This window comes from Alexandromys fortis, unplaced genomic scaffold (genome assembly GCF_014885135.2).
Source record: "Alexandromys fortis isolate MF-2015 unplaced genomic scaffold, M_Fortis_MF-2015_v1.1 scaffold_0, whole genome shotgun sequence".
Classification (NCBI taxonomy): Eukaryota; Metazoa; Chordata; class Mammalia; order Rodentia; family Cricetidae; genus Alexandromys; species Alexandromys fortis.
In genome coordinates this window covers 42,066,059-42,080,964 of record NW_026067949.1, presented here as the reverse complement: position 1 = coordinate 42,080,964, position 14,906 = coordinate 42,066,059, and the positions used below count along the sequence as shown (strand labels likewise).

Here is a 14,906-nt window from a genome sequence, read left to right as displayed (position 1 = left end):
AGCCTTAGGAGGCAGAGGCAGACTGATCTCAGTGAGATCCAGGCCAGCCAGGGCTACATATTGTGACCCAGTTTCAAAATAACACTTTATCTTTTTAGTCCAGTTGTAAGCACTGTGGACTAAGTGGCTGCCATGTTGTACAGCAAAATTGTAGAATATTTCTATTTCAAGGGAAGTTCTTTTGGACAGCATAGGGGATCTAAACATTTTCTAATTATGTTACTGCTTTTTAACTTTTCACTTATTTTTAGATTTATAAAACAATTTCGGTTTCTTGTGTAAATACTTTAGTCGATTATGATAATATACCAAAAAGAAGAAATTAGTATTAGGTAGTTGTGACAATAGATTTTATAGTATTCAAATAACTACTTTTCCTGTTTTTAGGATTTGTTGCAGGATGCCAGATTGCATTTAGAACTAATGCACTTTTGAATCAGCATGGTAGTACCTGCTTTTGTATCTCTAGCACTTTGGCTTTACTGTGATCTTTGGCTATGTGTTGAGTTCATTTCTATCCCAGAATACCAAGAGAGTGGCTTTTTTGGTTTTTGGTTTTTCAAGATGGTTTCTCTTGTATAGCCATGGTGTCTGGTAACTTAACTCTGTAATCCAGGCTGTCCCTGAACTCAGAGATCTGCCTGTTTCTGCTTTCCAAGTGCTGGGATTAAAGGCGTGCACTACCATAGCTCAGCAGAGATCCTTTAGAAGAGATCTATTGGAAGAAACTATTATGGGTTAGCCTGAGCATGTCAAGTAATTGAGAAAATCCATGTGAGAGGTGGACACTCTATGGGCTAGAATGGCTTGGAGCTCACCATATAGGACATGCTTGTCTCAGACTTCACAACAACCTTTGAACTTAGTAGGCTAAGAAGTGATGAGATTCTCCTCCTTAGCCTCAGTGCTGTAGTGAACCATCTGAAGCTGGCTTTATTTGTTTAATTGTTGTTGGGTTTTGTGTTTTAAGAACATCTTACTGTATAGACCTCGCTGGCCTAAACTCAGTAAATGTGGACTAGGCTGACCTGGAACTCAGAAGAATTATACCTGTTTCTATATCCCTGTATTCATTCCTTGCATCAATATATGTGCACAAATGTGTGCCAGGAGCCCAGGGAAGTCAGAAGAGGTGTTGGTTCCCGCGGAGCTGGAGTTGTTGTTGATTAATCGTGTGAATCCAATTCTAGGTCCTCTGCAAGAACAGCAAGTGTTTTGCCACCTACAACTCCCCAGCCTTAACACTTCCTTTAAAAATTTTTTTTTTTAGACTGGTGGTGGTGGCACACATCATTAATCCTATCGTGGAATCAGAGGGGAGGGAGGTGGATCTCTTGAGTTAAGGCCAGCCCGGTCTACATAGTAAGTTCCAGGACAGCTAGAAGTACATAGAGACCCTGTCAGAAAAATAAAAACATAGATAAATGAAAATTTTTTTAAAAAATTAAGAATAGAATGCAGAGTAAAATATTACTCCCTCATTCATTATTCATTTGTTCATATCTTTTAATGAGGGAGTGGTTTTGAGAATGGGTCTTGCTGTAGCCTAGATTACCCTTAAACTTGTCATGTGGCCATTCTCAACCTCATGAAGTGTATGACATTGTGAGATTTTGTGGGGGGAGGGGGGGAAGGAGAGAAAGAGACCGGCCTTGAATGGCCTTGAATTTATTAAGAAGCCGAAAATGAATTTTTTTTTAAGTGACTAAAATACTTGTGTGCTCTTCCCAGTGATCTCTTCTCAGGAGAGTTAGTCAGTAATGGTGGTCTTTTACATTACAGGTATTGTCAACATAGACTCACCATATGGTTCTGTGACGCCTTCTTCTACACATTTGGGAAACTTTGCTTCAAGTCTTTCAGGAGGTCAAATGTATGGGCCTGGAGCACCTCTTGGAGGAGCATCTGCAGCTGCTAACTTTAACAGACAGCATTTTTCCCCACTTAGTTTATTGACTCCATGTTCATCAGCATCAAATGGTGAGTGATCTGTTTCCCGAAAGAAAAAGCTATTTTCTTAAACAAAGGTGCTCGAGCTCTTCAAGTAGAGGATATTGAGACAGACTGTCCTAGAGACTAGGCTAGCCTCAAACTCACCATTTAGTCAAGGATGACCTTGAATCTGATCTTTCTGCTTCCAGTTCCCACAGGCTGGAAGTAGAGGCACATGCTACTGCTGCTCATTCCAAGTTTGGGACTTTTAACTTCACCACATTTTATGTTGTAAAAAAAATAAAATAAAATTTCTAAATCTTGGGTCTATGTAATATCAATAAAATTTGTAGATTTAAAAAACTGGAGAGATGGCTTAGTAGCGCTTACTGCTGTTGGAGACTCTGCTTTGATTCCCGGTACCTATATGATAACTGTCTGCAACTCCAATTCCAGAGCATCACCCCTTCTGAACTTCATGGGCACCAGGCATACATGTGGTGCACACATATATATGAAGTCAAAACATTCATATACATAAAAGAAAATCTAAAACTGCTTTCAAAACCTACTTATTTAATGGTGCGTGGTGATAAAACTAGGGTATCTTGTAGAAGAGGTATGTGTTCTACTATTTGAGCACATCCCTACCTCACTCCCATTAACTCTGTTAATTTACATTTACTTTTTAAATACAACTAGTGAGCAGAAAGATTTCTAGCTTTACAACAAGAGTGACTATTGAGCCTAGCACGGTGATGGGACTTAGTTGTAATCTAACTACTTCAAAGACTGAAGTACTAGAGTTTGTGTTATGACCAGCCTCAACTGGTCAACACTAGTGAATTCCAAAGTAGCCTGAACAGAACTGTGAAAATGGTCTCACATACAATACAAACACTTGCTGTGTAAATACCACATATCTTTTTCCACATTTACATCTTCTTTACCTAAGCTGCATAGCAAAACAAACTGACCCTGTACAGTATTAGAGTATTATATTCTTATTATATCAGCATTCATGACGCAGAAACTTCAAATACATTAAGCAGAATAAAAACTGAACATTTGAAGAGCTGTGTTCTCATTTTTGTTTTCTTCATTTTCTTTTAAGAAGTACTGCAGCCTGAGCAGTAGTGGCGCACACCTTTCATCCCAGTATTTGGGAGGCAGAGGCCTCGAGCTCATGCATGAGCATAAGAGCTGGGGAGGGTGAGCACTGCTACATGGGAATGGCTTAGACTTTAGAAACTGCTTCCTACCACCAGTGTCACACCTCTTCCAAGACCAGGCCTCCCAGCCCTTCTCAGACAGCTCTATCAACTAGGTACATATGATCAAACATGAATTTGTGAGGGCCATTCTCATTCATACAACCACATTTCTGTCCCTGGCACCCATGGGGTTGTGGCTATATCATAATACAAAGTGCACTTAGAACAGCTTTAAATGTGTTCTGTCCCTATAGTATTTCAGTCTAAAGACTTTAAAGTCTAAGGGTTCTTCTAGACACAAAGCAATTTCTTAATTATACCCCCCCATAAAAATAAAAAAAAAATAAACAAATTGCATACGTTCAACATTAAATGACAGAGAATATACATTGCCATTCCAGAAGGGAGGAAGGGAACCATAGCAAGGAAATATTGTACCAAACTGAAACCAAAACCCAACAGGGCAAATTCCAAATCCTGTTAGTTTTAGCTGTTGTCAAAGAGCTTAGATGGTTCTGCCCTCCCAGCTTTGCTGACTGCTACACTCTTCTCTTTTTCAAGTTGGTTCTCCTTGTGTCCACACCTGCTGTCTTCAGTGGCTTCCCTTAACCATGGAGAAAGATTCCATGACCCCCTTGCTACTTTAAAGCCAGAACTGCACGCTTATGCTGCCAAAGTCCTCTGTTTGCTTGGGGTAGAAGCCGGCCCCTCCTTGAGTCACATTTGCCCGAGTTGTTTGTTGCCTTCCTGTGTGGTCTGTGCATTCCTGTAATTTCTTATCATTGTCTTGTTAAATTGGAAGCTTAGCTGGTGGGGTCTTGCCCTGAGGGCACCACTTTTTCCATTGCATTCTATGCAGAGCTTCTCCCAATCTCTCTCAGCATAAGCCTTGTGTCCAATATTAAATTTCCTGGTTTCCCCTTTCTCCTCCAACTGTACAGTTTGCATCTCTTTTTTTTTTTTTTTGCCCAGCTTGCTCTTTTTCATTGTAGAACTGAATAAGAATGATTCCTAGCCACCAAGTGACAAAGTCAAGTATTAGGCCCTGTGGAAATCTCTTCTGCAGATGAAATTAGTCCAAAACTTTTTGGTCTCAGGCAGATTCTTGGGACAAGTGCAATTTTTGTCAGAATGTCACATGAATGGTGTCTACTCACATTGCTACTATTGTTCCCCTCTGAAACATTGAACTGAGTCTCCATAGTAAGCATAGCTCTCAGCTCTACTGTCTTGTTCATCCATACTAGGATGGCCCATTAAGTGCCTCCTGGAGTGTTCACTTTCCGAGTCTAAAGTTCCAAAGTCTTCCACAATCTTCCAAAAAAAAAAAAAAAAAAAAAAAAAAAAAAAAAAAAAAAAAAAAAAAAAAAAAAGCATGTTTGGGCATGTTGCAGTCATAGGCATCCCCTGGAACCATCTTTTTTCTGTCTTAGTTATGTTTTTGTTTCCCTGAAGAGACATCATAGTCAAGACAACTTACAGAAGAAAGTTCATAGGGGGCCTTATGATTCCAGAGGGTGAGAGTCCATATGCATCATGCATGGCAGGGAGCATGGCATCAGGGAGGAGGCATGATGCAGGAGAGTAGCTAAGAGTGTAGAACTCTCCTGTAGATGTTAGGCAAAGAGACAGAGACGAATTACTGGGAATTGCTTGAGTTTTGGGGTTTGGTTTTTGTTTTTTAAGACATAGTTTCCCTACAAAGCCCTAGCTGCCCTGAAACACACTATATGTAGATCAGGCTGCCTTGGAACTCACAGACATACCTGCCTCTGCCTCCAGAGTGCTGGGATTAAAGGTGTGTGCTTGGGTCTTTGAAACCTCAAAGGCCATTTCCAGTGACACATCTTCACCAACAAGACCATACCTCCTAATCATTTTTAAGCAGTTGTACCAACTGGGGGCTAAGTATTCTAACATAATAGCATACAGGGAGTCATTCTCATTTAGACCATCTCAACACCAAAAGCAGGTGCTTGCAAAGATTACAGTTTGAGGAAACTTTGGATGTAGCTCATTTGGTAAAGTGCTTGCCTAGCATAAACAAGATCTCGGATTTGCTCTCCAGCACTGCATAAACCAGGCATGGCAGCAGGTTCCTAGAATTTTAGCACCTAGCACTCAGGAGGTAGAAATAGAAGGACCTGAAGTTTAGGGTCAAGGACTGGAGAATTAATTGTATTGCTGGGTAAGAATACTTGGCTGTGTAAAGAGAAGGACCTGATTTCAGATCCCAGCACCCAAGTAGAAAACAAGGCAGGGAGGCCTGTACTCTTGCCTGAAACCCCAGAATTGTGAGGGGTAGTTCCAGGAAAGAAATCCCTTAGAGCATGCTGCCTACCATCCTAGCTCCACCTCCACTGGGGAACCCTGTCTCAAAGGCAGAGTGACAGGGCAGGATACCTAACATCCTTCTGTGACTGTGGCACGCACACCTGCACAGGAACAAGTGCATGTACCACATTCAGACACATTATCCTTAGCTGTATAGGGTGGCCAGTGCCAGCACACACTTAATTTAAACATTGTTCTTTTAATTGCTTTGGTTTTATATTTTAGCAGCAAGTATTAACTTAATTGAATATTAATTAAGCTGATGATTTATTAAATGAACAATTGACCACTTTATAGCATTGAGATTGTTATAGTTTACCATAAAGTATGTGGTTTTTTTTATAAAACATGAGCACATGTGCACGGTATTGAGGGTTGAGCCCAGAATCTCATGGTTGCCAGGCAAGCACTGTGTCATTGAACTAAATTACTATACATTAATTACTATACATGCATGCATGTATAGTGTATGTATATATATATACACACACAGTAGTGTATACACACACAAACACATTAAAACCTGGCTACAAATAGTATGTATATGTGTGTATGCTGTGTATATATATATATATATACACACACACACACAGATTGCTTTTTAAAGACAGTCTTCTTATATAGCTTAGGCTAGCCTTGAACTTGTAGTCATCTTCTATTTTGTTTTATTTGAGACAGGGTCTCACTATATTGTCTTGGCTATCATGGAACTTGCTATGTAGACCAGTCTACCTTTGATTGAACTCACCTGTCTCTGCCTCTAGAGTGCTAGGATTAAAGGTGTTTGTGCTATCACGCCCAGCTGCAGTTTCCTTGACTGATTGAACCTCTGGAGCTCTGTAGTGACAGATGTGCACCATCATGCTCAGCTTAAACACTGTTCTTAAAGCAGAAGAGAAAGTTATTTCAAAGAAGAAAGGGGAGATAAGGGGGAGAGGGGAGGAGGGGTCAGAAAGTAATGGGAGTAAATGAAGTATAATGGTGTATGTATTTAAAAATGATTCAGAGAACTTCATTTCTTTGGATGCAAATTAAAAATTAATTAAAAGTATTATTCTTATATCTCAGCTTTCCTTGGGAAAATGTATATTTTAAAACGTCTTCAGAATTTGAGATTTGGTTTTACAAAATTAAATATTCTACAGAGTACTTGTATTCTATTTCAAAATATCATTTTCCAGAGTCTCCCGCACAGTCGGTATCCTCTGGCGTTCGTGCACCGTCTCCTGCCCCATCATCAGTACCTTTAGGGTCCGAAAAGCCCAGCAATGTCTCTCAGGACAGGAAAGTTCCGGTCCCTATTGGGACTGAACGTTCTGCACGTATCAGGCAAACTGGAACTTCAGCTCCATCTGTTATTGGGAGTAATTTGTCTACATCAGTAGGACATAGTGGCATCTGGTCCTTTGAAGGGATTGGTGGCAATCAAGGTATGATATACTATCATATTACTGGAAGGTAAATTTATTTGTTTAGCTATCTTTTAATAAATTTCACATTATTTTGATTTTTTTGAGATTTTGTTTACGAGCGTGTGTTTTTTTCTGCCTGTATGTCTGTGCAATATTTGTGTACCTGGTGCCTAAGGAAGCCAGATGCAAGGATTGGATCCCCTGAAACTGGAGTTATATCCAGTTGTTAGCTGCCATCTGGGTGCTGGGAATCGAACTCAGTTCCTCTGAAAGTGTGGCCAGTGCTCTTAACCACTGAGCCATCTCTCCTTTTCTCATAGTTCCTTTCAAGGAATTAGCCTGTTTCTTCAGTTAGACTAATCAGCTTCTTTTCTGGTTTCATGTGGTCTTTCCTACTGCACTTATTCATCTCTGAAAATAATACAATGCACATAAAGAATTGTGACTTTGATTCTCTCTTGTTTACTAGACTGACCTTGAGCTTACTGTGTAGTAGCTGAGACTATTCCTTGAACTCCTGATTCTTTGCCTTTACCTTACAATGATTGAATTACAGCTGTCTGCCATCTTGCCCCATGCAAGCCTACTTGTATTTTATTTTGCCATATTAAGATATTGGTATTTCCTTTTTGATCTTTTGGCTTTCTTTCAGCTTTATTTTTTAATTTTTGTAATGTTGTGATCTTTGTTGTTTCTGTTAAGTGAATAAATTTTTATATAAAGGATTTCTCATGTGACTCACTATCCTTCAAGGTTACTAAAGGTCAAGATTTCTCAAGATAGCCCTTTTTCAAATAACTGATAGATCCAATTGCACTATCAGCCTACTTACCAGAATTCTTTTGTGTGTTATGTTATCTTTGCATGAATTCATGAAATTTGTGACTTCAGAGTTCTCATTCTGAAATCTTCGGCATCTAATTTCTTCAAATATTTTACTTTAGGAACTATTTAAGGGTAGATCTATTTCTCATTTGTGTCTCTCTCCCCTCCACCCCCTGCAAGAATGAGCTTTTATCATGTTCATTCCCAAGGTAGCATGTTGAGGAATACTATGGATCTTAGGGTATGTTAGTGCCTAAAATCAAAAGATAGGCATAGCTTGTTAATTGTCTTATAGTTCCTTCCTACGACCTTACGGTGAGAAAAGCAAATCTACACATTTACTATATCAGGCATCTGCTACTACTGTTTGTAGTCTTTTTTTTTTAATGTTTTATGACACTGTTCACTAAGCAATATGGAAATAACTGCTGTAAAAATATAGATTATTTTGAAAGAATTCTGTTTGCAATAAAATGGAAATTAAAAAGTATTTCTTTTAAACTGTACATTGATTTTGAATGTTATCAACTCGTTTGTTTTCTTTCTCCTCAGACAAAGTTGACTGGTGTAACCCTGGCATGGGAAATCCCATGATTCACCGTCCAATGTCTGACCCAGGAGTGTTTTCACAGCATCAAGCAATGGAGCGAGATAGTACAGGAATTGTAACTCCTTCTGGTACATTCCATCAGCATGTTCCTGCAGGATACATGGACTTTCCTAAAGTTGGGGTAATTCAAATAAGCATTTTCATCATTACAAAACATTTTTCTTTTTTGCTTTTTTAAAATGTTATTTTCATTTTTTATTTTTATTTTTTGGTTTTCCAAACCAAAAAAGACAGGGTTTCTCTGTAACAGCACTAGCTGTCCTGGACCTTGCTCTTGTAGACCAGGCTGGCCTCAAACTCACAGAGATCTGCCTGCCTCTGCCTCCTGATTGCTGAGATTAAAGGTGTGCGCCACCACCCAGCAAAATGTTTTTCTTATTTCTAATTATCTCTCATTTCCAAACATAAGCATCTGTGATTTCCTGTTGGGGCTTTTTACAAGTCAAACTGGCTAAAACAGAAATAGTTTTCCTAGTCATTTAGGGGACTTTTGTTTTAGTAGTCTTTTGTTTGTTTTGGTTAGGATATGTATTTTTTTCAAATTTTATTTTTAATTGTGTGTATATGTGGGTATGTATGTACTCACTGGATCATGGGACTAGAATTACACAAACTAATTTTGAGCCATCAAAATTGAGACCTAAGAACTAAATTCAGGTATTCTGCAAGAGCAGCAAACTGAACTTTAGAGCTGTCTTTCTAGCCCATTTAGTACTCTGTATAGCTGGGGGTGACCTTAACTTCTGGTCTTCTGTATCCTCTCTCCTGGGACTACAGACGTGAGTTACCGTTATACCTTTAATGGATTGCTTTTTTAGAACTACTTTGAATATGGTATTCTCCTTTATACTATGTGCTCATTTTGTATTTTGTTCGTAAGACAGGTTCTCTCCATGTAGCTCTGGCTGGAGTGCAACTCACTTTACAGATCAGACTAGCCTCCAACTCAGAGATCCACCTGCTTCTGGCTCCCGGCCGTGGTGTCCAACTTTATTCTGTTAAATGAGCTCTTGTCAGAATAATTTATCCTGCCGGGCGGTGTTGATGCACACCTTTAATCCCAGCCCTCGGGAGGCAGAGACAGGCCAATCTCTGTGAGTTTGAGACCAGCCTGGTCTACTAGTTCCAGGACAGGCTCCAAAGCTACAGAGAAACCCTGTCTCGAAAAACACAAAAACCAAAAACAAAAAAACAACTTATCCGTTCATAAAGTCAGTTAGGGTGTTAAAATCAGTTTTAGGGCTTTTTATTCTCTGGTTTATTTTTGTTTTATTTTTGTTTTGTGAGAGGAAATGTATCCTTGACTGGCCTGAAGCTCACTCTGTAAACTGGGCTGCCTTTGCCATCTGAGTGCCTGGTTTTGTTTTATGTTTTCCTCTTAGTCCTTGCAAAATTGTTTTTCAGAGGTGGGGGAAAGGCAAAGAACAAATAAAATAATGAGTTGAATGTTAATGTCTCTCTTTCTTTACCTCTTTGTTTAAGGGTATGCCTTTTTCTGTGTATGGGAATGCAATGATTCCTCCAGTAGCAACCATCCCTGATGCCACCGGAGGACCCATATTTAATGGCCCTCATGCTGCAGACCCTTCTTGGAATTCACTGATAAAGATGGTTTCAAGTTCCACAGAAAATAATGGTCCTCAGACGGTAAGACTGATTATTTAGTAAGCTTAAATATTTACAAAATACCAATCGAATAGACTTTAGGTAAAAATAATAGAGCACAATGAATATAGCCTGTAGAGGAAAATGAAACGTTTGGGAAATGATACTCAAACTTTTTTAGTTAATTATAGAAAGGTATTTTATAGAATATATTCTGTAGCAGACAGTATGTAGAAAAATTTAAATTACAGAGCTGGACATGGTAGTACACACCTTTAATCCCAGCACTAAGCAGGTGGATCTCTGAGTTACGGGTTAGCCTGGTTTACATAGAGTTCCAGGCCATGTAGGGCTACATAATAAGACCCTGTTTCAAAAACACACAACAAAAAAAGTTGCCAAGTGAACTTCATGTAGAATAACTTTATACTCATAGTAAAATTCATTAATGTGTAAATAGCTATATAGGCTTATGTTTTTAACAGTGTCATACCAAAACTGTATATAACTGAAAACTTAGGAAAATGGCTGTACACTTGGGGTGGGGGAGTCTTGCTCTGTGTGGTCTGACGCTCACTAGGTAGCCCAGACTGATCCTGCTTCAGCTTCCCATGTGCTGGCATAATGGGTATAAGCCACCATACTTGGCTCATGCGTAAGTTACTTGGGTATATATATGTTCAGTATCTCTGAATGATTGTCCTTCCACAGCAATATTTATGTTGTCAAGTAGCTAGATTTAAAATTGCTTGAGTGTTTAAGTGCTTGTTAGAGTTTCAAAGAGAGAAAGGAGAAGCAAGAAAAAGAGGTTTGAGGGATAGTTTGGTGATGGAGCGCATGTTTAGCATTCTCAAGGCCTCAATCAGGTACGGGGGCATTGCTGTTTATTTTCTGTTGTTTCCTAATATATTGCAAATTTTTAAGTGATTTTTTTTTTTTTCTTTTGTGTGTATGGGTGTTTTGCCTGCTTGTGCCCTTGAATCCTGGAGGCTCCTGGACCTAGAATTACAGACACTTGAAAGCTACCATGTAGGCCCTGGTAATCAAACTCAAGTCTTTTGTCAGAGCATCTTTGCTCTTAACTATTTAAACCATCGATCCAGTCCCCTGTGCTCCTCCTCTAGCTTTTTTTTCCCCTCCCACTTTCAGGTGGTTTTTGTTTTTGTTTTAAGACAGGGTTTCTCTGTGTAATAGCCCTAGCTGTCCTGGAACTCACTCTGTGGACTCACTCAGGCTGGCCTTGAACTCACAAAGTTCCTCCTGCCTCTGCCTCCCTAGTGCTGGGATTAAAGGCTTATGCCACCACCAACCCCCCCCCCACCCCCACCACCCACCCCCTCCACTCCCCCACCCCGTTTTGACAGAAGGTCTCAAGTAAGCCAGACTATCCTTGAGACTCACTCTGCAGACGAGGATGGCCTTGAACTTTCAAGTATTTTCTTTCCTTCCACAAACCTTTTGAAGATTGAATAAGATTAGTTCATAGATATTTGATTGTTTTATTTGTTTAATTTGTATTTGGTGAAATACATGCTCTGTATTTATAGGTGTGGACCGGACCCTGGGCACCTCACATGAACAGTGTGCACATGAACCAGCTTGGCTGATGAGGATAAGCCTGTTAGCCTGCAGATTCCTTTCATTCAGAGGAAATCACAAGTGGCCGAGAAACTTTTTTTTATGCTCCCAAATCATTCTACTGATGTGCTTGACTGAAGTGTGTAGGCTTTTTGCAGAAGAACTTACTAACTGACCTATTTTCTGTGAACATTTGTGACTGCCCATTCTCCATCGTCATCCGTTTTTACCTTAGTTAGCATTTTTTCTTATTTTCTTTCTTCCCCTCTTCTCCTTTGGACTTAACTTTCTGTTGAAGCTGTTCCTTGGCTGGTTGGTTTTAGTACTGTAAACTGCTTCTGAGCAAACACGGAAATTTAGCAAAATTATGTAAACTTGATCCTGAAGTTTTAGAATGGCAAATAAATGTACAATTGTTTACATAACAGAAAGGCTAAGCAGAAAGTAAATTTCAATATGTCAGTATAGAGGCTCTACTTTATGTAGACTTAAATTAATGTGAGATATGTACCTTCATATTCAGAAATCTGGATGTTTCCTTCATACATTAAACTATTAATAAGCATAACTTTTCTACTTGTGTAATTTAAGCATAAAGTAAAATGATGGGCATTATCGGTGGATGTTTCCCTGTGTTAGCTCTGAAAACATCCAGCTTGCTCCCTTTTGGGTTTGTTTGTAGCAAGGCGTATAGAAGAAATTTCTGATTTTCCATGTCTTTATTACATTTGTCACACTTTCAAACTAATACACACATCTCTCTTCAGTTTGGGACTTTGTCTTTGCCACTATTACTAGTAAGATTCTCTTGCTCAGTAGTGAAAAACATCCTGTAAAGCTTTTTACCATAGCGGCTGCTACACAGCGGTGCAGCATCAGTGGTTTCTTCTTCCGAGGAAACTTAAGACTTTGGAGAAACTTAAAAGCCACCACAGTTCTCAGTCAGCATATACTGTTTATTTTTGAACAATCTGGCATATTTTATATTGGATAATATTAATTCTTAATATTGGCTTCTTGGTCATAAAGAGACAGCATAAAATTTTCCTTTTTCAAGCATCTTATGTCTTAGGTCGAAAAGCTCCTAGCTTTCTGCACTTATTGGTAGCAATGAAAAGGATGAACAGCTAACTTGGGCCAAGTCAAACATGAGTGTTTGGGTTTGTTATTAAGATGATTTTTATGGTCGATACTCGAATACAAGGATTATAAAGACTACATTTAACCTGTTTATATGTGATTCAGGGCCACACTAAACTACTCAGTGGGAATTATATATTCCATCCACTTGAAACAATAAACAATAATGTATACAAGAAGAATATGTGTCCTACCCTGTCTCCTATGGAAAAATAGCTTAATGTGGTTGAAATATAAAACAGTGCATACATGAGAAATACTGTATATATCAATTTGGTTTTTAATTAGATACAAACTTCACACTGTAAAACACGATCTAAGGCTTAGATATACCACCTAGAGTTGATATTAATATCCCTTGGTTGTCAGAGGACATGAGAGGATCTCTTGCCACTGCTGACCCGAGTAGAGCATGTAAGGTTGGTTTCTTAAACCTACCCAGCCGTTTGTAAATGGTGCACTTTTCTCTTCAGTTAGGAGTTAAGTATAGACATTTGCTTTTGCACCTATGATAAAGACACACAAATTAGCAGAAGAACACCCTACAAATATAGCCATGAGATTAAAAAGTCAGCACTTTACAAAAACAAAACAGAAAAGCCTGTTTGATGTTATTAACATTTTGTATTGAATTTTGCCACAGGTCTGTCTACTCCACTCCCACGATTGTTTTATGTGATAATGAGGGTTATTTTCTACCTGAAATAATCTCGTTGCAGAGCAGACACTACTCAGCATGTACTACGCATGTGAGTGGTTGTATTGTAAGGAAGAAGGGTGATAAACTGACCATTTTCTTGAATTTAAAATGTGGAGCATGAAAATAGATTGGAGCCCTCTATCTCTACACTTAAGGTCAGGCTTGTGAAAGGACAGTGCCATAGTACTAGAAGTTTTGTACTAGGAACATTTTTCAAATACATTTTTATACTTCAGATGTAATATAGAACATTTTTATTTAAACAATAAAAAAAGCAATTTTCGAGACCATGTAGGTCTTTTTTTTTCCTTTTGAAGTATGTGGTTATCTCTGCAGACTACAGTGTGCTTCTCTTTCAGAAGTGAGCTCCCACTTTTCCATTTCCAGTGCTAATATCCCAAATTACTGTGTGATCTGTGTACACCAACTATTCCACTTTAGAAATGGCTTACCTCAAGCCTCTAATCCTATCATTGGGGAGGCAGAGGCAGGTAGATAACCTGTGAGTTGGAGGCCAGCCTGGTCTACATAGTTATAGGACTGCATAGAACACCTCCCCCCCCCCAAAAAAAAGATCTTGTTAACCATTTCAAACAAAATCCTTCGTTCTTGCCTTTCAGCATATAGTATTGAGAAATGATTAAAACATTCCTCTGAAGAAAATTTCTCCTGTGGCCTGTCATTAGTAAATACTTGTTCTCTAGGAAAACAGCAAACGTAGTATATTAAATAACCCTGTCTCATCTGTTCACAAAAATAGTATGTGGTCTTTTGCTCGTTACCTAAATATGTACTTCATAAAGTTTGTATACTGTGTTATTCACTGGGATTCTCCGAATCACAAACCTTTTTAGGTCCTCTGATTTAGTTCACTGATAATTCGTAAAAACACTCATACCCACAGATCTGATATTATAGAACATTTAGAGTATTTCCAAATTTTCTGAGTAACAAAATTCAGGAGTCAGCATGCTTTTCAAATGATTAAGATAATCAGTATTTTACTTTGTGTAAATTGATCTGTCCAGGTGTCTTACACTGTTTAATGCGTGTGTGCTTCTGGATTGACTGGGAAGTACACGTCTTCACAGTTGCAGTCCTTGGCTCACTCGCTGCCCTCAGATGACTGCACCTTACAACTTGTATTATTCTACACTGTGACTACAGAATACCATCCCTTAGGTTTGGGATAAGTATAGTTCTTCCCAGTGAGACCCAGTCTTATACAAGGTTTTAATAGCTGTTTGTCACAGCCTCATGGTACACTGCTGCCTTAAAGGAGTTTAAAAATAAAAGCCAACCTATGATGAGAAATAAGGAGCAGATTCCAGGCCACCCCTGACAGGGAGATATGACACAATGTGTGATATAGAGATACAAAATACTAATTTTTCATTAGGGGATTTTCCTGTTAAAGATTAAGCCAGTGTGGTGGCATCTGCGAGGCAGAGGCAGGTGGATCTCCTAGTTTAAGGGCAGTTTCAGACCAGTCAGAGCTACATAATGAAACCCTATCTCAACCTCCCCTTCCCCACAAAAGTAAAAATATGCCTGTA

The 14,906-nt window shown here is 38.9% G+C and overlaps 1 protein-coding gene across 6 annotated transcripts in view; it reads left to right on the top strand.

Moving 5' to 3' along the window:
- Ankrd17 (ankyrin repeat domain 17) overlaps nt 1–13,637 on the top strand; it is a 134,576-nt gene extending 120,939 nt beyond the window's left edge. For 5 of the 6 annotated variants that reach the window (XM_050150169.1, XM_050150168.1, XM_050150165.1 and 2 more), the window contains 5 exons: nt 1,783–1,980; nt 6,662–6,910; nt 8,270–8,448; nt 9,810–9,974; nt 11,480–13,637. In XM_050150169.1, the coding sequence (XP_050006126.1) occupies nt 1,783–1,980; nt 6,662–6,910; nt 8,270–8,448; nt 9,810–9,974; nt 11,480–11,539 (851 nt within the window). In that variant the 3' untranslated portion in view covers nt 11,540–13,637. Of the gene's footprint in view, nt 1–1,782; nt 1,981–6,661; nt 6,911–8,269; nt 8,449–9,809; nt 9,975–10,921; nt 10,972–11,479 lie in introns of all 6 variants that reach the window. The other variant, XM_050150166.1, reaches the window with a different exon arrangement.
- The last annotated feature ends 1,269 nt before the right edge of the window (nt 13,638–14,906 follow it).